The sequence below is a fragment of the Canis lupus genome, chromosome 24, assembly GCF_011100685.1.
Source record: "Canis lupus familiaris isolate Mischka breed German Shepherd chromosome 24, alternate assembly UU_Cfam_GSD_1.0, whole genome shotgun sequence".
Lineage (NCBI taxonomy): Eukaryota > Metazoa > Chordata > Mammalia > Carnivora > Canidae > Canis > Canis lupus.
The window spans coordinates 47,538,519-47,558,536 of NC_049245.1; the positions used below are offsets into that span (position 1 = coordinate 47,538,519).

General features: G+C 56.2%; 1 protein-coding gene and 1 long non-coding RNA gene across 7 annotated transcripts in view; one reads left to right on the plus strand and one right to left on the minus strand.

The window, feature by feature from the left end:
• Positions 1–10,364, plus strand: part of LOC119877492 — a 14,613-nt gene extending 4,249 nt beyond the window's left edge. The window contains exons 2-3 of the long non-coding RNA XR_005378116.1: positions 8,724–8,944; positions 9,473–10,364. This is a non-coding gene — a long non-coding RNA (uncharacterized LOC119877492). The remainder of the gene's footprint in view (positions 1–8,723; positions 8,945–9,472) is intronic.
• The window catches only part of DIDO1 (death inducer-obliterator 1), a 49,451-nt gene continuing 31,532 nt past the window's right edge, over positions 2,100–20,018 (minus strand). For 5 of the 6 annotated variants that reach the window (XM_038572817.1, XM_038572818.1, XM_038572821.1 and 2 more), the window contains exons 8-17: positions 19,133–19,586; positions 18,883–19,042; positions 17,792–17,908; positions 17,566–17,670; positions 17,217–17,352; positions 16,425–16,950; positions 15,869–16,022; positions 14,944–15,033; positions 13,876–14,071; positions 2,100–6,668 (exon numbers count right to left, since the gene is read on the minus strand). In XM_038572817.1, coding sequence (XP_038428745.1) covers positions 3,595–6,668; positions 13,876–14,071; positions 14,944–15,033; positions 15,869–16,022; positions 16,425–16,950; positions 17,217–17,352; positions 17,566–17,670; positions 17,792–17,908; positions 18,883–19,042; positions 19,133–19,586 — 5,012 coding nt within the window. In that variant the 3' untranslated portion in view covers positions 2,100–3,594. Of the gene's footprint in view, positions 6,669–10,356; positions 14,072–14,943; positions 15,034–15,868; positions 16,023–16,424; positions 16,951–17,216; positions 17,353–17,565; positions 17,671–17,791; positions 17,909–18,882; positions 19,043–19,132; positions 19,587–20,018 lie in introns of those variants that run through there. The other variant, XM_038572822.1, reaches the window with a different exon arrangement.

A 20,018-nucleotide genomic window follows, 5' to 3' on the forward strand; every position in this document is an offset into this window, starting at 1 on the left:
AGCTGCCTTGCTCTGCCAGGACATTCTGGCGCCCGATGGGCCGCGCGTCAAGGTGCTGGGCTCCTGGAAGGGCCACACGCCGTCGCAGCCACCGAGATCCGCACCCCGGAGCCAGCTCTGGCCCCTCGGGGGTGACATGGTCCTGTTGCTGATGTGCTTTGGGGGTCGGTGTCTGGTGACTGGCCTGCTGGGTGATGGGAATTTAATTTGAGGTCGTTGATGAGAAACCGGCAAGTGTAGCACCTGCCCTTCCTACCGTGGTGCCTGAGGCCGCCCCTGTTGCAGCGGCAGTCCCCTGGGGGGGCTGTGTGACAGCGTTGACCACAAGGGGAGCAGGTGGGGCAGGTGTGCCCGGGAGCTTGTGTCTCTTCTGCTGGCTTCTAGGGCAGGGAGGGGACGATGTGATGGCTGCAGGGGAGCCTTCTTGCAGCCATGAGGACAAAGTGACAAGCAGAGGCCGGGTGTCCCCCTTGGGAGTGCCTGGCTCTAGGTTCCTGTGAGGCAGGCGGACAGAAACCTCTCAATCTCCTCCTTGGGCTCCTGACTGTAGCTCCTTGGTGATACATCCCTGCACGTCGGCCACACTCGCACAGAGGAGAGGGGCTGGAAATACCATCAGGAACGCGTGTTTCTGGGGCCTCGGGGCGCGGGGACAGATCTTAGGGCCTCGGACCTGCAGAGAGCATCCACTTTCATCCTCTCGAAAGCAGCAGGGTGTGAACCTTCTGAACAACGTGGAAAACACGAATAATGCTTCTGATGTAGACTCGATGCCTTTGGGAGCCGCCCAGGATAAAACACATGCAGCAAAGATGTAAGAACGTGTAGAGTCCCGATTTTGTGAAGGAGAAGCAGAGGGGAAGAAGGTTCAGGGAAAACCCCCGTGACCAGCACTTCCGGGCAAGTCACGGGGCGTGTGGGTGCTCCTGCCTCCCCCAGGGGCCTGCGGCCACCACCCACCCCAGCAGCTGGGGCCCTGGACTTGCTGGGGGGCCCGGCACCCGTGAGCCGTCTGGGAACGGGCTCCGCTGGCTGTCCGTGGAGGGTCCCCACGGGCACCGCGATGTCCAGGGCCCGGGGACTGCCCTGGCTGGCCGCGTCCGCACTCCTCCCGGCTGGGTATCTGGGGAGCCGCATGCAGCTCAGCGAGCCTGCATCATGGTGACGTTGGCTACGTGGTCATGGGGTGGGGGTGACGGATGGCAGGGGGAGGGCAGAGCTGCCTGGCGCCACGTGAGGGTTTTGTGGAGCCTGTGAAAGGAGGGCTGTGGGGCGAACACAGACGAGGCCAAGCCTTTGAGGCGCGTATGATGGTGGACTGAGGCCCTGGGACGGGCCTCGTCCCCGGACGCACTGGGGAAGCCCTGGGACAGTGGCCTTGGCGCCGTCTGTCCTGTGGGCAGGGGTCTTGGAGCTGCAGGGCTCGGCTGCCAGCAGCTGGGTGCAGAGGCCCTCCGAGCTCGGGGCTGGCCCCTCCAGGCACCCCCAAAGGGGCAGGCCTGTCGCACGCTTGGACAACACATCCTTCGGAGGCTACAGTGGCCTGGGGAGGGGGCTGCCCCACACCGGGTCCCCCGTGGAACCCCCTTGATCGCTCTGCGTCTGGGGCCCTCCATGGCTGGCTGCGCGCTTGGCGAGGACCCCAGTCTGTTGCTGCCGCCCCTCCACCCAGGATGGGACCCGTCCTGCCGGAGGGATGTCTTCCCCGCTTCTGCGCACCGGGGAGTCAGGGATGCACATGCCGAGGAGGTGACGCCCTGGCACAGGGGTCACCAGGTGGAGGTTGCTTATGGGCAGCAGGGATTAGCTGCAGTTCACAGGCAGGGCCCCCGCCACGCGTGTAGGCACCCGAAGGGACCGCGACGGCCGCCGCCCGGCCCAGGCCCCCGCTCTGCTTAGCAGTGCTCCCCGAGCAGCCCGCCACGGCAGCACCGGGCACTGGCTGCGTCTAGCCATGCGGAGCAGAGTGGTCTGGGGGTCGTCAGCATAGAACATCTGCCGAGGGAGGGCGCAGGGGTGCGGGTGGGGGAGCACATCAGCCGCCAGGGCAGCCCGTCCAGCCCCAAAGTCCCAACAGGGAAAAGTGACCGTACATGAGGGACAGAAAACCTTCTGTAGACATTTATTCTACTTCAAGTAACAAAACCTATGGAGTTGCGTGTTTTAATGTACAGTGATATCATACTTTGCAATATAAAATACAATTTACAGAAATTTCTATCAAGTAAACCTAAAGAAACACACTTGATTTTTACATTTGTGTATTTAAATTAGAAAAATTTGTAATACATGTAAAAAACCCTTCACATCATAGTAGATGTTGGAACTTGACACCACGTCAATGCAACTGAACCTACTGACACTTGGTCTGGAACCACTGAGTCATTGAGTTCTCTGTGTCTTTATCATTTGAACATTTGTGCTAGAAAGTGAAAAATCTGTAGTGATGTACAATGGAATAGACTCCAAAGAATGAATGAAATTCTCTAACTTTACACTTGCAAAAGTAAGTTTATGAAAATATAAAAAATTATCAAAGTGTATTTGTACAGTCAAATAAATTAGCAAGGTTTTCTCTATTTCCCGCTTCGGAAGTACTTGAAAATACGCGACAAGGAGCAGGACACTGTTTTGGTCAACAGCCTCCTGGCTTATTGTTCTCGAGCTAGAGCTACTGTCACCGTTTTCCATCTTAAACTTCACACAAATAACTGTTCCATTTTCAACGACAAACTTTAAAATGCATCACCGGACAGTGTAATAGTCTGGTGGAAAAGCTGGTGCTTTCCCTGGGCCACAGGACGGGCTGCTCGGATGGTCAAGTTTCACAAACAAAATGCTCCTAATTATTCAAATCAAAGCCACCCCCCACCCCCCCCTGTTTTAAAGTACACTTAATTGGCTTCTTTTCTCACTCTCTTTAGGCTGGTAAAGGATACACCTTTTTCAATAAATTGCTATTTAAAAAACGCAACAATTTCTACTCAGATGTTGCTTTTAATCCTATTTGAGAAAAAAAATGTAGAAGGTGTTATACAAAAACAGAGCAAAACTAAGAAATGTTTTGTTTCCTGGTCGAAATTTGTAATTCAAATTTCTTTATGACAAAAGAAAAACGCATTTGCGAGCTCTGTCTTTCTCAGCCTCCCAGGGAGGAGCAGAAGGCCCCCTCCCCAGGCCTGCGTGCTCCCGCAGAGCCTGTGACAGCAGCTTTTAGAAACAGAGATACAGATGAGATGTCAGTAACGGTATGGCTCTAAGGTCCACTGAAATTCCCTTAAAATTTACTATAGTCAAGTTATTGGAAAAGATAACTTTATAATCTGAAAAAGCAATATGCTTCCGTACACTTTCCCATTTCAGTAATTTTAAATGGAAATACTGAGTTCTTAGTTTTTTTTTAAAAGCATCAGAATTGTAAAGATGTGAAATTTTATAAGAAACCACTATACACAAAATTACAGTAATTTTTGATGTGCAGAATATTCTATCCTGCATCTCAGTCCATAGCTCTTTGCAAACGGCGTGCTCGCAGCTCCAGCGCCAGCTCCTCCGGAGGGGAGGGCGGCCCCCGGGGCTCGGGCAGCGCGGCCGCTAGGTCGCAGCGGGGGTCGCAGCGCGAGGGGCCTCAGCTTTGGGGTCGCGGGCGCCCTCCTTGCTTTTGCTGCGGTCCTTGCGCTCCCGGCCGTGCTCCCGGGTCCGGTCCCGGCCGCGCTCCCTGCTGCGAGACCGCTCCCGCTCCCGCCTGCGCTCCCGCTCGCGGTTCCTGCTGCGCTCCCGGCTCCGGCCCCACTCGGCCGCCCGCTCCGGCTCCCGCCCGCGGTCCCTGTCTGCGCCGCGCTCCCGGCTCCGGTCCCATTCGCGGCCGGGGTCCTTGTCGCGGTGCCGGCCCCGTTCGTGGCTCCTTTCCCAGTCCCGCTCCCGGCTCCAGCGCCGCCCTCGCTCCCGCCGGCGCTCCTCCAGGGCCCGGCCCGGCCGGCTCTCCGGCAGCGCGGCCTCGGGCTCATCCAGGGGCTTCTCTTTGGGGCCGGCTTCGAACCGCTCCCTCGGCCGCCCCTCGAAGGCCTGGCCCCGGTACTCGTGGCCCTTGCTCTCGCGGAAATCGGCCTCGGGGCCCTGTGTGGGCGCCTCGTCCCAGCGCTCCGGCCTGTGTGGCGGCGGGTGGCCGGGCGGGTGGCTGGGCAGCTCCAGCAGCGGCCTGGGCGCCGGCTTCAGCCCCGGCGCCGGCGGGCCCTGGAAGTGGAAGCGGGGCGGCGTGGGCTCGCTCTTCTCGGGAAAGGGCACAGACCCTCTCGGTCCGCCAAACGGAAGGGGTGCTGGCGCCCGGGGGTTGGCAAATCTCGGGGGTGAGCTTACCCTCTGCTCCTCGAACTGCTGAGGCTGCATCCCCCTGGGTCCTGGCATGAAATTTGGTGCTTGGCCTCTGGGTCCTTCAAACTGACTGGGATGCGGCCCCCTTGGGCCCACGAAGTGGCCAGGGGGGGGGCCTCTCTGACCACCAAACTGAGAAGGTGGGGGACCCCCTCGGGGCCCCTTAAACTGTGACAGCAGAGGCCTTCTCTGGCCTCCGAACTGGAAGGGCGCCGTGCCTCTACTTCCCATGAACTGGGCTTGTTCGGGTCCTTCAAGCTGAGGGGGAGGCCCGGGCAGGTCATCGTACGGGTTGTCCTGGAATTCCCTTTTCTCCCCGTGGGGGTCCTTTCGGTCTTCAAACTGGGGTGGTGCTGCTCCTCTGGGCCCCCCCAGGTGGGAGGGGGAGGGACCCCTGCTGTCCCCGTAGGGGGGTGGCCCGTGTGGCCCTGAGAACAGGGAAGGGATGGGTCCCTTCTGGGCCCCGAATCTAGCCGGCGGAGGCCCTCGGGGCCCATCGCTATTAGAGACGATATTCTCTTCTGGAAACGGAGGGACTGGCCCCCTTGGTCCTTGGAAATTGGGGCCATGAAGCCCCGACGTGCCGAAAGTGCGCGGTGCTGGCTCACGCTGGGCCTGAGACGGGGGCGGAGGGCCCCCTCCTCTCTGTCCAGCGGAGGGGAACGTGGCGGCCCCCTCACCGGGTCTGCACTGCGGCTCTCCGTCAGGTTCAGCTGCCGGGTGGTCACTTTTTTCAGCAAAGTGAGCATTTCTCGGATCCTCGTACTGGGACGAGCCAACCGATTTCTCCTGAGAGGTACACGCCGGACCTGAGAACGGAGAGGCGAAACTCTGCCCGTCGTTCTGCAGAGGGAAGCCGGGCTGGAAGGCGGCGCTGGGGGGCGTGGGCAGCAGCACCTTGCGGGCAGGCCTGGCCGTGCCGCCCGGGCCCGCCGAGGGAGCGCTGTCTGTGGGCGGCGGCGGCAGCGCGGGGCTCGAGGAGCGCTCGGAGCGCTCGGGCCTGGGGCCGTCGGGCTTGGCCGTCGGGGCGGCCTCCGCTCCCTCGTCCCGGGCTGCGGGCGGCCTCGCGCCGGCCTCGCTCTCGCAGTGCTCCGCCAGCCGCCGGGCCTGCCGGGGGTCCCGACTCTGCCGCGGGTCGCAGCCGGGGCCCGCCGCGGGAGGGGCGCCGGGGAGCGCAGCGGGGCGGCCCGCGGTCTGCTGCTCGGGCGGCGGGAACAGCTCGGCCTGGGGCAGGGAGGCCTTCGGGGGCGGCGACATGAGCGCCTCGGCCACGGAGAAGTGCGCCATGGAGGCCCCGACGGCCGCCCTCTGCTGCCGCAGCGCCGCCTCCTGCTCCTCCACCTGCCGCTTCTGCTCCTCAATCTGCTTGTTGAGCTCCTCGATCATCTTCTGCTGCTCCACCAGGGAGGGGGCGGCGGGCTCCCCGGGCCGCTCCGCGGAGCCGCCCTTCCCGTCCGCACACATTCTGTTGGGCAGGTCGTCGATGGCCACTTTGGCTTCCTCTAAAATGGTCTCATCCTCGGGGTCATAGGCCACCTCCTCCCGCTCGGCGGCGTCGGGGGCCTTCTCGGCGTCGGGGCGCCTCCCGCGCTCCAGCTGAGTGTCGAAGGCTCTCTCAGGACCGTACTCTTCTTCGGGGTCGTACGGTCTGTCGTCTTCCTCGTCCTCCAAAGCTCTGTCTTTTGAGAACTGACCAAACTGCTGGACAATTGGATCGAGCAGAGGCGCTGCGGGCAGCCCGCCATCGGCCTTGGCCTTGGCCTCTGGGTGGGAGGCCGGGACAGTCTCCACGGGCTCCCTGGCAGGGGGGTCAAATGACTTCTTCTTCCCGAAGAGCGTCTGCAGGATGTGCTCCAGGGGGGAGGCTGTTTTCGAGGTGGAGGAATTGGCAGAGGGGGCAGCCGCTGGGGCAGGTGCGGCCGCGGGCGGGGGCGGGGGCGGGGGCGGGACGGGGCCCGCGGCTCCCGGTTTGAGTGAGGACAGGATCTTCAACACTGACGATGACGATGACGCAGGCGCACTGGGTGGCTCCGGCAGCGGGGGTGGCGGTGGGGGAGACCCCGGGGGGGTGGTGGTGACAGTCGTGTCCCCGGAGCCCACCTGGGACTTGGGGGGCTTCCTCTCAGACTGCGGGGCCGCAGGCACTTTGGGGTAGGCTGAAACCTCCATTTCTTCCTGGGTCTGAAGTCGGCTCCGCTTCTCCTCTACCTTATCTAATTCTCCGGCATTGGAGGGACGTTTTATTCTCTGACAGATCACTAACCCCAGGATTATGTTGGGACGTGGTGACTCAAGACCTGAAAAACAAAATATGTGTGCACATTTAAAAATCTAACTTCAGTCTTTGTTTTTCAGACGCAAACCCTGTTGAGGGCGGGCGTGGGCGCGGGTGGACAGGGAGACGGATGAAACTCACGGGCAAAGTAAAACCAAGTGTGTGAAGCTGACTGCGAAGGCCCGCGGATGCAGCCACCCGCGCCGGCCCTGCGTCCCGACCACGGCCCTGACCACGGCCTGGCGCCCAGCTCCGGTGCCAGAGGGCAGCTGTACGCGGCGAAGGCCGCTATGCCAACGTCCGCACCAGGAGGGTTTTTCAGCCGCATCTTAGCTCTGTTCTGATTCGCCTCTTGCTGCACAGCCCTCTGTCCTTAACTTAGGAGCTGCAGTCCATAAATTCAGCTAGAGGTCACTCAGGGGGCAGTTGTACAACGTGGTTGTGATGCTCACCTCCACACACGCCGTTAGCTAAGTTCACTAGCGGCCGGTGTCCAGGTTACAGTGAATGAAGGGCTGTGCTGACTGAAATGGCTAAAATAGGTGTTCTTTTGGGTTTAGGAGGACATTTAGTTAATTAACATTAACTTAACCAGAGCTAAGTGATGCTCATGGTCTTTGTAAACAGGACACGGCGCCGAAACACAAGTGCCAGGGGCTCAGAAAACTGGCAGCGGACAACACGTGGGGGTTCTGGGCACAGGGTAGTTCTTAAAGAGAGCAATTTCTTAAACAAAAAAAGATCATTCCATTCTAAACCGTATATTTTAGCAGGCATGTTAATATTTCAGTATCAACTGTCCACCTCACACTCATAATAATCCTAACATCAAAAAAGAAACAAACAAAAAAAACCCAAGTCACAGAACAATAATTTTAGGGAGAAATGATACACAAACAAAAAATCATGTCAGTAGTGTAAGATAAAGTCAAATTGTACAGATTCGACTGATCAGTAGCACGTAGATATTTATGCTGAATGTATATACATCCCTTACTTACTGAAAATCAGTACAGTTTTCCCCAGTCTTTTTGGTTATAAAGATGATCACAAGTCACTTCAAATACTGTTTTTGGACACCATTACAGAATTCTAAAATGTCTGTTCATCTCCCCAAATTCCAAGAGAGGGGTTGACAGGCGAGCACAAGAGGGTGGTAGATGGCCCATCCGGCCCCAAGAAGGAAAATCAGGTGTGCCACAGTGAGCTGGGGAGACCGCGTCTCTGGGCACAGCACAGTGCTACCCTCCCTCCCAACCGCGTGGAAAGGCCTCCTGCGTCCTAGGCTCCTGTGCCAGAGCAGAGATGTCCACTGAAGACATCCACTCCTAACACACCAGGACCTCACCACCGCCTTCGTCAGAGACACGGCTTCCAGAATGTTCTCTCCCTGCCCGCCCCCCCCCCCCCCAGCAGTGTATCCAGGAGAGGAGGAGGCTGGCAGAGGAGGGAGTGGGGACTGGAAGGTCAGGCAACCCACACGGGGCATCACATCCAAACGTTCCTGCTCAGCAGACCTGGAGGGTAATCCATCAAGTTCGTTTCCTAAGTAACATAACTCGAGGATATTTTAACTTAGAATGGCACCTCTCCCACTGTAACGGCGATTTATCCGACATTCGACTGCTTGCTCCATCCAGTTTGGGGAGGATCCGCTGCTGCAGCGGCTCTCATGGCCACTCCGGACCAGGCGCCTGCTGCCTGCACTCCACAGGGGGCCCCACGGAGCCCCGCTAGCCTGGCTCTCCCTGAAGAACCTGACATCTGAGCCAAAGTGAAGGAATGTGCTCAGCCACGTGGGTGGGCGGGCATGAGCGAGGGCTGGGAGCCTTGGGAGGGAAGTCACCACGACTGTCCTCCACGCAACTACTCAACGCAGAGGGCCGTGGCTTAGGGTCAAGTCTCAGGTCGGCAAGCGTGGCGGGGAAGTCCCTGTGCTGACGCCAGGGAGACCTGGTCTCAGCTTCTGGTGAAGTGTGCCCTTGCAACTCCAACTCCCCGAGGGTTCAACGTGCTGACCCCTAACCTTGGTGGCCCCACTCTGCAGAGTCCAACCTTTCTGCCCTATTCATCACAGGCAAGATGGTGCTTAAATGACTCAGGATTTACGGCTGTTTGGGCTGTTTGGAGAACGCGAGCTCTCTGGACACTGGCAGCAACTCCCAACCACCTCATCTGCACAGACCTGTGATTGGAACCAAGCTCCAGACTTGCATCCGTGTGACTTTTTAATTTTGCCAAGACTTTAAACTGGGTGGTCACAAAAACCCATCCGTCTGCCTGTGTGTTCATGATACGGTTCGTGAATATCTGACGTGTAACTGGCCCCTCAGCAGTTACCTCAGGCCCCTCAGTAGTGCACGTCTGCAGAACAGCAGAACTCGCTCATCTGCCTTGGGCTTTAGGATCCAGCTTCACTGAGGGGAGGGTGTACCCCCGGGTTCAACCATGGCCTATGTGGCCACAGGGCAGGTGGCAGGCAGGGGGCCGGTGGGCAGGACCAAACAGGTGCCCACATCTGGGGAGACTCCAGGCCAGGGCCGCGTGCGGGCCTGCCCGCTGCCAGCGCTCCCCTGGAGAGAGGGTGCTCGAGGGTAGAGCAGCGGCGGCCGCGGAGACGGGGGGCTCCAGCCCAGGGCACAGGGCTGCTTCTCTGCTTTGGCCAAGTTCCTCCCTTTGTCCATTGTTAGAAGCAGAGATGCTTCCTACCCACCGCCCATTGAGGACTGCTGTTAGGTTTCTAATTTGTAGAGAGAGAACACGCAGGAGGGTGGGTGGGAGGCTACCCCGGGAGCTGCTGCTGAATGTACCTGCCTCCACTTCCAGGAGCCATCACTGGGAACAAGGGTGTCGGCACCCACCCCGTCTGGAATGCCGGAGCACGCGAGTCTTCGGGGCATGCCGCGTGGGTCAAACCAGCCTGTTCAGCTGTAGGTGGGCATCCCTGAATTTCCTCGGGGGATGGGTGTCTAGCTCTAGGCTCCATGGCTAGAGTCAGACCCGTGCAGAGAAAGTGGACAAACCCAGGGACCCGGGACATCTGCAGAGTCGTGGGCCAACTGACCTTCTGACACAAGATACAGAACTAGGATCTGTATCCCGGCGTGTTAGCCACGGGGGTGCCAGGGAGGGTGAAGGCTGCAGGCGAGGCCCTGGGCCGCCCCCAGCACCTCAGGCCTCACAGCAGGCCAACTCAGTTTTAAACCATCTGAAAGCTGACCCCTTAACCCCGAAACTACCAGAATATGCATTTACCTCTAAATCTATCTGGCACTCTGTTCATTTTTTAAAATGAAAACTCTCATATGGTCTGAATCCATCAAAACAAAATTTTCACTCCTGCCAAACAAACTGTGTGGGAGTTAGCAGGCCAGAGTTCTGAGGGAGGACGTGCCTAGGAGGGGGCGTGGCAAATACAGGGGAGACACTATACCGCCCCCAACCCTCCTCCTCCACCACACTCGCACACACTCACTCGCACACACCTCTCCCTAAGACCCGTACACAGCCACCGGGCTTGGCGCACGTTGCGGGTAAAAGGAGAGGGTGGTCGGTCTTCGTCCGGGCGCCCCCAGAGCAGCACCGGGCCGCACTCCCACAGGGGGCTTGTGTTCTTATAAAAAGCAAAGGCAGAGGCTTTCGTCCTCCATCACAGGACCTGAGACAGGTACCAAGAGCTACCAAATGGTTCAAATTCAAACAAACAGTGACTGGTTTCCATGAAATATTTTTATTGATTTCGAAGGAGAAAGAGCGGTACATGGAATTCAATACCGTGCTTGACTTTGAGGACAATGTGTGCACAGCCACTGATTCACTCACACACACGCAGGAAAACGGAGGAGCGCTTACCTGACAGTACTGCACCTCATAGAAGTTTCCAGCTAGTTTAGAAAGCAGAAGGGAGTACAGAGACGGCACCGCGGGATTTACAGGTTCCAGGAAAACCGCCCTCTGCACTCAGCACGGGGGAGACGGTGCCCCCAGGTGCCCCCGCACTGTGCACCTCCTGGAAGCCCGGCGCCACTTAACGGGCACTTCCGGCGAGAGCCTGCGCCCCACCGAGTCACTTGGGAGTGACGGGGAGCCCCGGCCTGGGTCCGTGCCTGTCAGGGTCACAGGGGGACTATACGAGATGAACGTCCAATGTCAGCTCAGCTTGAGGCCGCTTCCACTAACGCCCCGAGTGGGAAAGACAGTCAGCTGGGCCTGAGACTCGGGCTTCCAGGTGTCTGCTGAAACTGCTGTCAGGTCATTGAGAATGACACTATATGACACAAGACAACCTGGCATTTCTAATGGACAAATGCTACAGATGTGCACAAACACGTCCTCAGAGAAGCTGAGCGTGCTGAGTGTGTTCTGACAAGCTGTGTGGACCCGTGGCGTGTGGGCCAAGGAGGGGCCATGTGTGGACACACGCTCCCTGTGGGTGGTCAGGAGTGCGATGCTGGGAAAATACGCAGCACTGGCCAAGGGGCAGGTGTACACAGAGTCCTGGGTCAGGACACAGCTTAGGCACCTTCTGTGTCCTGCTTCTCAAGTGTGACTGGCAAGAGTTTGGGGAGAATCCCATGGTGACAACATCTACTGGGCCCCTGAGTCCAGGGCGTGAGGGCACCTGTAGCTTTTCTATGGGTATGAAATGACTTTCCACAAACCAGCTTCAGGTAGAGCCGGTCACACTCTTCCACAACACCCTCCGTACCCCCCGCCTCACCTCCTCTTCACTCTCTCCTCCTGCTTACATAGCGGGTCCCTCCCAGAGCCCCGTGTCCACCGAGGCATGGGTTTTGGACTATGCAGACTGAGCACAACAGGCATGGCCAGCTGCAGACCCTGGCACAACCAATTACTGGGTGTGTGACCTCAGGCAATTGTCAACGGGGCAGTGCAGGTCACTCCCTGGGAGAATGGGACGGATGCTCCCCGCAGCGGGGCTGCGGTGGGAGTCAAGGGTGCCCCGTCAGGCTGTGGACCGCCGTACTTGCCGGATGGCACATACTCAAGTCCGCTGGCTGTTTTGCGGAGGGATGCCCTGCCACCCTCTGACCAGGCCGGTGCTTTCAAGGGACGCCACGCAGAGACGAACCCTGGGAGGACAGGGACCTCTGAGACGGGAGAGTGTCCCCATGCCCAGACTTCCAGATGTGTGCACACACGACACACACACGCAACCAGGACACGCATCCAGCCTTCCAACCACCCACACACACACGACACACAGGAAACCAGGACACACGAACATCTGGGTCTAGAGGGTGCCATGCTATGGATACGTGAAGCAGGCCAGAGAGATCACCTGGCCAGGGCTTGAGGCTGCTTAGCGGGGAGATGTAGAGAATGTACACAGATATTGATGGCAATAACGATTATCAGGGGAATAAAAGAATATATGCTAAAGAGAGTTAGATGGAGAAGCCCCTTATATTAAAAAAAAAAAAAATCTTTTAAAACTGTAGGATCAGTTTCACGGATCACTACGTTTCCGAAACCCTTCCTCTTCCTGTCCCATATTTACTGTGGATGGAAGTCTATGGGTCGTTCGGGTGCCCCTTCAGGTGGGGTCGGAGCTTCAGGGGTGCAGCTGGCCGATCACCGAGCGGGTCTCAGTGGTCAGCGCCCATCGCACTTAGCCGATCAGGCAAGTACCCCCCACCCCACTGCCCTCCATGTCCCTGCGTCACCTCAGAAGCGTCCTGTGCGACCCCTGCCTCTCTACCAGCTGAGCTGCCCCCACTGCGGCTCCTGCCTACGCACCAGGCCCAGCTCCTCGCAGCCTTGCCCAGGTGGGATCTCCACACAGGCCTCCAGCCTACTCCCCTGACAGCTAAGTCTCTGAGAAGCTCACCCCCTGGACCTTGCAGCTGGGGCAGCGGGAGGAGCTTTAGCCTGGCTTAAGGCAAGCGGCGAATCCCACCTGCAGCTCCGTGAAGGCCTACGTCTGTGTTACCAGGGAACCCTACACTCATGCTTAGGCTACATCCTCCACTCGAGCTTCTATACTGGTGACTGACCGGAGGCTCTTCATGGGGCCTGAGAGGCCAGCTTCTTCGTCTTCACCCTCAGGAACTCGGGACAGTCATCCAGGGAGCGGGCCAGCACGCTTCACGTAGCTGCTCGCCTTCCAAGAACCTCCAGCAAGGTTCTTTCTGCCACCATGGGGGGTGGCATCTCTTCACCCCAAGGATACGGAGAGGTCCCCTCAAGTTCTTGGCTTTTAAAATATATTTGGCAATAAGGTAACTTACTGTAGCGTGCCAGCAGGTATCTCCCCCTCACAATTACAGACACCAAGCCGTACCACCGTGGGCCTTAGGTGCTAGGAGCACGCTCGTCAGGACCCAGGACATGCGTGTGGGTGCTGTACTCTGGCCGGAGCAGCCCTGCTGGGCCCAGCTAGGGTTTAGATGCGGTTGCGTACAGCACGTGGCTGTGGCAGGAGCACTTGCCGGGACTGGTGACAGGGCCAAGGACAAGTGTAGGTAGCACCAGCAATGGCCCGGCATTCAGCCACTGCTCAAGAGCGTTCACCGTGCGTCAGACATGGCATGTTTTGGGTTTATCCATCCTCTGGGGAGTTCATGGCGAAGGTGACACTTCAACATGAGCATCCTCTGCCAAGTGTGTAACTCAGTCATGTGGACTTCTTCTCAGGGGTTAACAAGAGTTGGACCCTCACAACCATGTCCCCTTGGAATCACCCTCAACCCTGGACAAGTCTGAGCTGTTTAAGACTAATCTGTTAAGTTCTCCTCTAACAGTACCACTTTCTAAGGAATGAACAAACCCAGAATAGCTTTCCTCAATCTCCTAGGAAGGAGCGGAGCCCCCCTGGCATTTCCTCACTCCTGAGCTGTGTGGTAAGCACAGGCATCCCCGCAAGCCCACCTCGAGGATTACCTTCCTCTCTGGCTCTTCTCCGGCCTCCAGTGACCTGAGGCCACGAGAGGCTGGCTGCATGCTGTGGGTTTTCCTCTCTTCACAGCACTTTTCTAAGACAATTCATGCCAAGAGAAAGGGTATTTCTAGTGCCACCTGGTGCCCCAGAAGCCGAGGTCTGCAGCTCACTCGGCTCCGTGTGCACTCCCTTCATTCTGCTGCTAGAAGGCCATGGTCTGGGGGAGGTAGCAGATCTGTCTGACAAGCTCAGCAGGACGTGGGGTTGGCAGGAAAGGGACATGTGGGGTCAGGTGTGTCTAGTCACCACTCAGAAAGTTGGCGCTTACCTGGTCCCTCAAAGGGCAAGAGTTTGGATGGAATGGGGTCCTTAGCACTCAGTGGGATGAGGTACAGGTCCTTGACGTGCCTGCTGTTATTAGCTACAACGCCAAAGCGGCCGCGGCTGCTAAAATAGGAGTAGAGAGAAATATAGGCCACCTCCTCTTCCTCAGTCGCAGGGTGGAAGCGGATCAGACACAGCTCCTGCAGCACAAACAGAGGACGAGAGAGCGTTGGCCTGGGCCGGTCGGAGAAGGCGCCTGTGCTTCTAAACCTCAAAGATCATCTGAAATGAGCCGAGTGCTTCTCTGGCCCGGTCCCCACAGTCCTGCCGCCCAGCACATCAGGATGATGCAGGTGGGGGGCTGCAGGAGCTCCAGTATCCGGCTGCTGGACTCAACCCAGTTTCAGCAGGAATCTCCTAAAGACCACCTGTGCTTCTAGCCCACTGTCCCCAAAGCAGCCCCACTCGTAGTGTCCTCGGACCGATACATCATCCGCTGCAGTGCAGGTTTAGGGCAGCGTGGGCGTGCACTGTGGGGACGGTGGTCCCGATCACCTGGCTGCACGATCTACACCAGAGCCAATGCGGCTCCATCATGGGAAGGTTCCATGAGACCAGAGGTTCTGAGCCCCGTGTGGGCTTGAGGAAAACCGCAGCCCTCCCCACGCATACACACCCAGCTGCGGCCGCAGCTCAGGGGCTCAGAGCCCCCAGGTCCACCCAGGGCCCAGGCCTCCTGGAAGCCAGTCGCCAGGCCTCCTGGAAGCCAGTCGCCTTCCGGCACCTGTGGGTTCCCTCAGTCACAGAAATAATGAGGAGACATTCTGTTTCTCGCTAACCTTGAACTGCACACACATTAACATAAATCATAATAAAACTGCCATCACCGTGTTACCCAAACACACAGTTATCCTGCTATAAATGTAATTTTAAACATTTACCCAGTACTACTTAACTAACTTATAGGCTGACGTTTCAAGTACTAACCCATCAAGATGAAAAGTGAAAGGAAGAGTTGCATTTACACAAACTCCTTCCTCCACAGGCGCAGAGATTAGACTATGGCAGGTACCTTAGACACAGAAGATTTGAGTTTGCCGACATAATCCCAAACTGTTCTGGGTGCGATCCTTCCACCAATGTGAATCGTGTCCGGCAGGTCCTAAACAAAACGTACTTTGAGTAAACGACCAGTATAGCCGCAGCACTTTAGACTGACGTAGTAACTTCAAGGCACCAAACTACCCGAGAGTCAAGAAGAGCACAACTCTTCCACAGAACATGGTTAACACCAGCACTAAACGTTCCTCGGTTAGCATCCAGGATTAGGAGTTACCAAGCATGAGCGTGACATGATGGCCTTCTGCCAAACTGAGAACGTTTCTAGGTTATGTGTCACGAGCACGTCCATACAGTAAGGACTGAGACATGATCCAGAAGTGACTTATTTCTGCTCGCTAAGGTTGCACTAAATATTAGTGCTATTCACACTGACTTTGGAAAAGCAAAGAGCTGCTGCATGTCCACACGTGCTGCCACGCCTCCAGCTGGGAGTGGCTCACACACTGTCTCAACACCCTTGCTGGACAGAGGGAGGAGGAAAACCATCTCGCTTTTTCATAAACGTTGGGACACCCAACTTCTCATTCGACTTTCCACCAGTGTCCAAACTGCTTAACCTGATGGTTTATGAGAGCAGGCTCCACTGGGTCCTATGCATGCTGACCCTCTGCTGGAAGACTGCCATACATGTGACCCCAGCATCAGGTCGGAACAGCTAAGGAAGACACGTGCACACAAGTGCACGCACACTCGCTCTCACTCTCGGTTCTAACCTCACTGAGATAGTCACAGCAGGAAGACACATGTGCACACAAGTGCGCACAGACACACACACTCGCTCTCTCGGTTCTAACGTCACTGAGATAGTCACAGCAGGAAGACACATGCACACAAGTGCACGCACACACACACTTGCTCTCACTCTCGGTTCTAACCTCACTGAGATAGTCACAGCACCCAGAGACAGGATACGCCTTAGTGACAAATTTCGCTACACTCTGCATGTTAATAAATCCTTTCCAAATGGTGCTGAGTCGAGACAAAAAGAGGGTTGTATCTCCTTCTGGAGGGGACCTTGACTCGGAGAGGCTGTAAAACAAAACCAGAGAAAATTAATTTTTCTCTCTGCTCAATTTCCAAAGTATGAAGATTTTATGGAATTACAAAGGCAGAGTAAATTCCTGCAAATTTTAGTAGCTTCTTCAAATTAGCCACTGTAACCATGATGCTCTAGACATCCTGGTCCAGAAAAAATTAACTGAATAGGCAACAAACCCGAATGACCGTAAGGCCACATTTCAGTTTTCAAGATCTGTAGATTTAGAATAACCATGCTAAAGCCAGGCTTCTCACACCTACACAAATTATCAGAGCGAAGTTGTATTCTTGGTGGATCTGAGCTGAACTTAGGGGATCTCTCCCCTTTGTTACTCCTGTTAACCCGCAGGAAATGAAGTCACGGCTTGTTCACACTACACATGCAGAACGCACCTGATGCGTGGTGGTGGTGGCACAGGCAGGAGGTATCTGGGCTCAGGGGATGAGGACGGCTTAGCTAGTATGGACTTGGGCACCGTCACCGAGGTCACTGCAGGTTTCAGGACATCTTGTCGGGGTTCCACTGTGTGAGCACCATCTTGGCGGGCTGCCGCAGGGGCCGTGACTGTGCACGACCCACTTGACGCAGTCCTGGGGTCTCGGCCGGATACCGTGACAGTGGTGAGCACTGTGCCCCCACAGGTGGCTGGGCCGGAGGGGCCTTCCAGGCTGGAGGGTTCTGGGTGGCTGTCTCCTGGTGGCACCGGGAAATACTTTCTCTCCAAGTGCGCATGAGAAGCACTTTCCAGGTCTGGCTCAGAGGCATTTTCAGGCAGAGTTTCTGATATCATTTCATCAGCGGAGCTAAGAACTGGCTCAGAGGGAGAGGCCTCATACTTGGATTTTGGCTCTTCCTTCTTAGAAGCCGACAGCTTTTGTTTTTTTGGAGCCGGCTCATCTTCTGATGATGGAACCTGACCTGAAGAACATGACGAAGGCCTTCCTGAGAAATCCCACATATTCAAGAGCACAGCTTGCCCCCAAGTAGATAATTTCTTGTAATAATAATAATAAAAGCACATTCTAAAGATAGAGTTTAACTCCATTAATTTCAGAAAACCACTCTGGTCTTTCAATTTGCTAGGCTTGGGTTCAGTACAATTGCCACTAGGAGGATCAGTCATTTCAACAAAAGGAAGCTAAGCCTCAGCTCCAAAGTTTCATGCCCCCAATTACAAATCTCACCTGTACAAATTTTACAGTTCAGATCAAAAAGATGTGCCCGGTGCTGACTCGTGGTGTCTTTCAACATGCTGCTGAAGACGTCGAGGAGGGGCGCGGTGCTCTTCTCCGGGACGGCTCGCACCGACTCCTGCTGTTCCTGCAAGGTGAAGAGGGAAGGGCTGAGCGGGTCACACTTCCCTCCATCTGTGTAGTAACAGCACAGCAGCAGCTCTGCTAGGAAGAGCCGCTGCACACCGTGCTTGCTTGTTAGCAGCTCAGGGTCTGGCCCAACAACTCAGAGACCTAAGCCCCCTGGCAACAGATTACTTTTACTCAATTCCTGTTCTCTCTGGAAATCCCTAAGGCTTACATCTGAGTCAGACACAGGTGGAGAATCCTCCATGTCAGGCACGGGTTCCTGCTTAGTGGTGGTCTTTTTATTTTCACTGTGCAGCTTATTTCTAGACTCCATCACCTGAGATGAAAAGAACAGAGAGCCTTAAACCTTCTCATTCAGACGGCTTCACTCCTGCCTCACCCCTGGAGACCTAGAAGGGCCCAGTGGCCAGCGCCCCGGCCCCTCCCTTGGCACTCACAGGCTTTGTCGGCCGCTCCCTCCACGTGGACAGCTCTTTAGACACCAGTTCTTCTGGCTTCATTCTCACAAGCTTTGCCAAAGAGATTTCCTCACGCAGAACACGATGGAAGAGCCCCTAAAAATAAACACCTTTCATTCACTTTTTCAAAAACATTTCAGCATCTAAGATGCTAGATGGAATAGGAGGGAAACAGCAGCATGAGAAGCCTCTGCCGGAGGCCCTGAGGCCCAGGACAAGGCTCGGCAGGGGCCTGATCTCACCCGTATCCCCTACCGCCCGGGGGGGGGGGGGTGTGGGTAAAGGCCAGGCCACCCCCGCTGCAGAGCCAGCGGGTCCGGACAACACTGGCACGAGGGTCAGTAGTTGCCCTCATAGGCCATGCTGTGCCGACTCCGCTAAAAAGACCTGAGAAAAAAGCAGAGAGCTAGGAATAAAGGTAGGAAGAAATCACTTCTGCCACAAGACTGCTGCAGTGAGACGGGAAGTCAGGGTGTAGGACTCTGCTTCTAAGCATGTCTAAGGGTTCAAAAGGCAAATGGAGAGAAGGCCTGAAGATGGCGCGCCCCGGAAGGGAGGAGGCGGGGGAACCCACACCAGGCCAAGTAGCTAATGCTTTCCCAGCTAACTCCCATTTCAACCCCACTGAAAGAGCACTGCCCGACAGCTGCTAGGATTCAGGGTCCCCTCCCCATGCAAGCACAGCACCTGCCCAAATGGTGAGCACTACAGGGCGACATGTTTAAGACCACTTATGGTTGCTCTAGGGAAGCCCGAATCGGTAGGCTCAAATGATGGGGATCCATAACAAGGCAGAAAAGGTTGTCTGAAGCTCAAATATGGAGCTAGCCATAAACTAAGGTTAAGAATTGGAACACTACTCTGGAGCTGCTGTGAGGAACGTAACTTCACAGCCACGTTTAGAAGAGCTGCAGCTGGTGAGACCAGGCCGGACTTGAGAGCGCCCGGGGAAGCGGGGCAGCGGCCCTCTGGCTCGCGCTGCAAGGACAGGAGTGTCCAGATGACCGCGGTGAGGCATGGCCAGAGACCCTGAGAGCTGGCGCACCCTGCTCTGGGCCACCTGCACACACCTGGTTTTTGGGGTCCTTGAGGTTGAACATGATGCTGCGGTATTTGCTCTTGTAGCGGTTGTCCGTGACTTGGAAGAGGTTAAACATCTCCTTCTCAATGTGGAGGGCAATTTTGCCTACTTCACTTTCCGTCATGATCAAGTCGTCACTGTCATTGACTCTAGAAGGAACAAGAATGGACTGCGTGAACTGCTGCAGCCACAGTCTACTCAACCACTTTCACAATAAGAAATCAAGGAGAATAGCCCACCTTTTCCACAATATCTCCTTCAAGGAGCGTCTTATATTTTGCCGAATTTGAGAATTTGGCTGAGACAGGGTGGGGTTCGAGGACCCCAGGCGTCCCGGGGCTGGAGAAGCCAAGGACACAGAGGCGGTTGCAGGCTTCCTGACGGCCCCCACCAACGAGGCTGAGCTGGGTAGCTTTTTGGAAGCAGCCCCAGGTGCCAGCCCTGCCTGCTTGGCAGCAGGAGTGCCTGCCGAGGGGGTGGCCGAGAGCCAGGGCCGCTTGGGTCCAGGGCCCTTGAAGCCCGAGGGTGACTTTTTGATGGCCACTTTGGCTGCTGCTGCGTTTGCAAAGGGCGGAGACTTCTTTGGAAGGAGATTTCTGGGCGAAGGTTGTCTGCCGCTTGCCGATGGGCCTGCAGGAGGCATTTTCTTGGGTGCTGTGGTCCTCTCTTCCGCCCGCCTATCCTCCTTTGTGGCTGCAAAGGAGATGCGCACATGCTTAGTGAGGCTGGGGGCAGTTGCATGGTTGCGTGACTGTGGGACAGCAACTTAAAATAACTATCAAATCGAGGAAAGAAGTGTGACAATTAAGGGCTGCCAGCCATACAGATGAGCACGAGCACATATTGTTTCAGAAAAATATGCTTTGCTGTACTTCGTTACGTTAAGCCTTTTATTTTAAGTAACAAACCCAAGTTGCCATAGGCTTAATTACAATCATTGGCAAAGGTTGAAAACTGAAAGGCAAATTGTGCATTAACAAAAAAAACTGATGTAGAAAAGCACTTTCATGAAGAGGTCAAGTGTAATTTTTTGTAAACACGAATTCAGAAAATCCCAGGACAGGTCAGACAGACATTCTCTTCCAATGGAAATTCCACTCTCCGGGCTTTGGGAGGGTGGCCCAC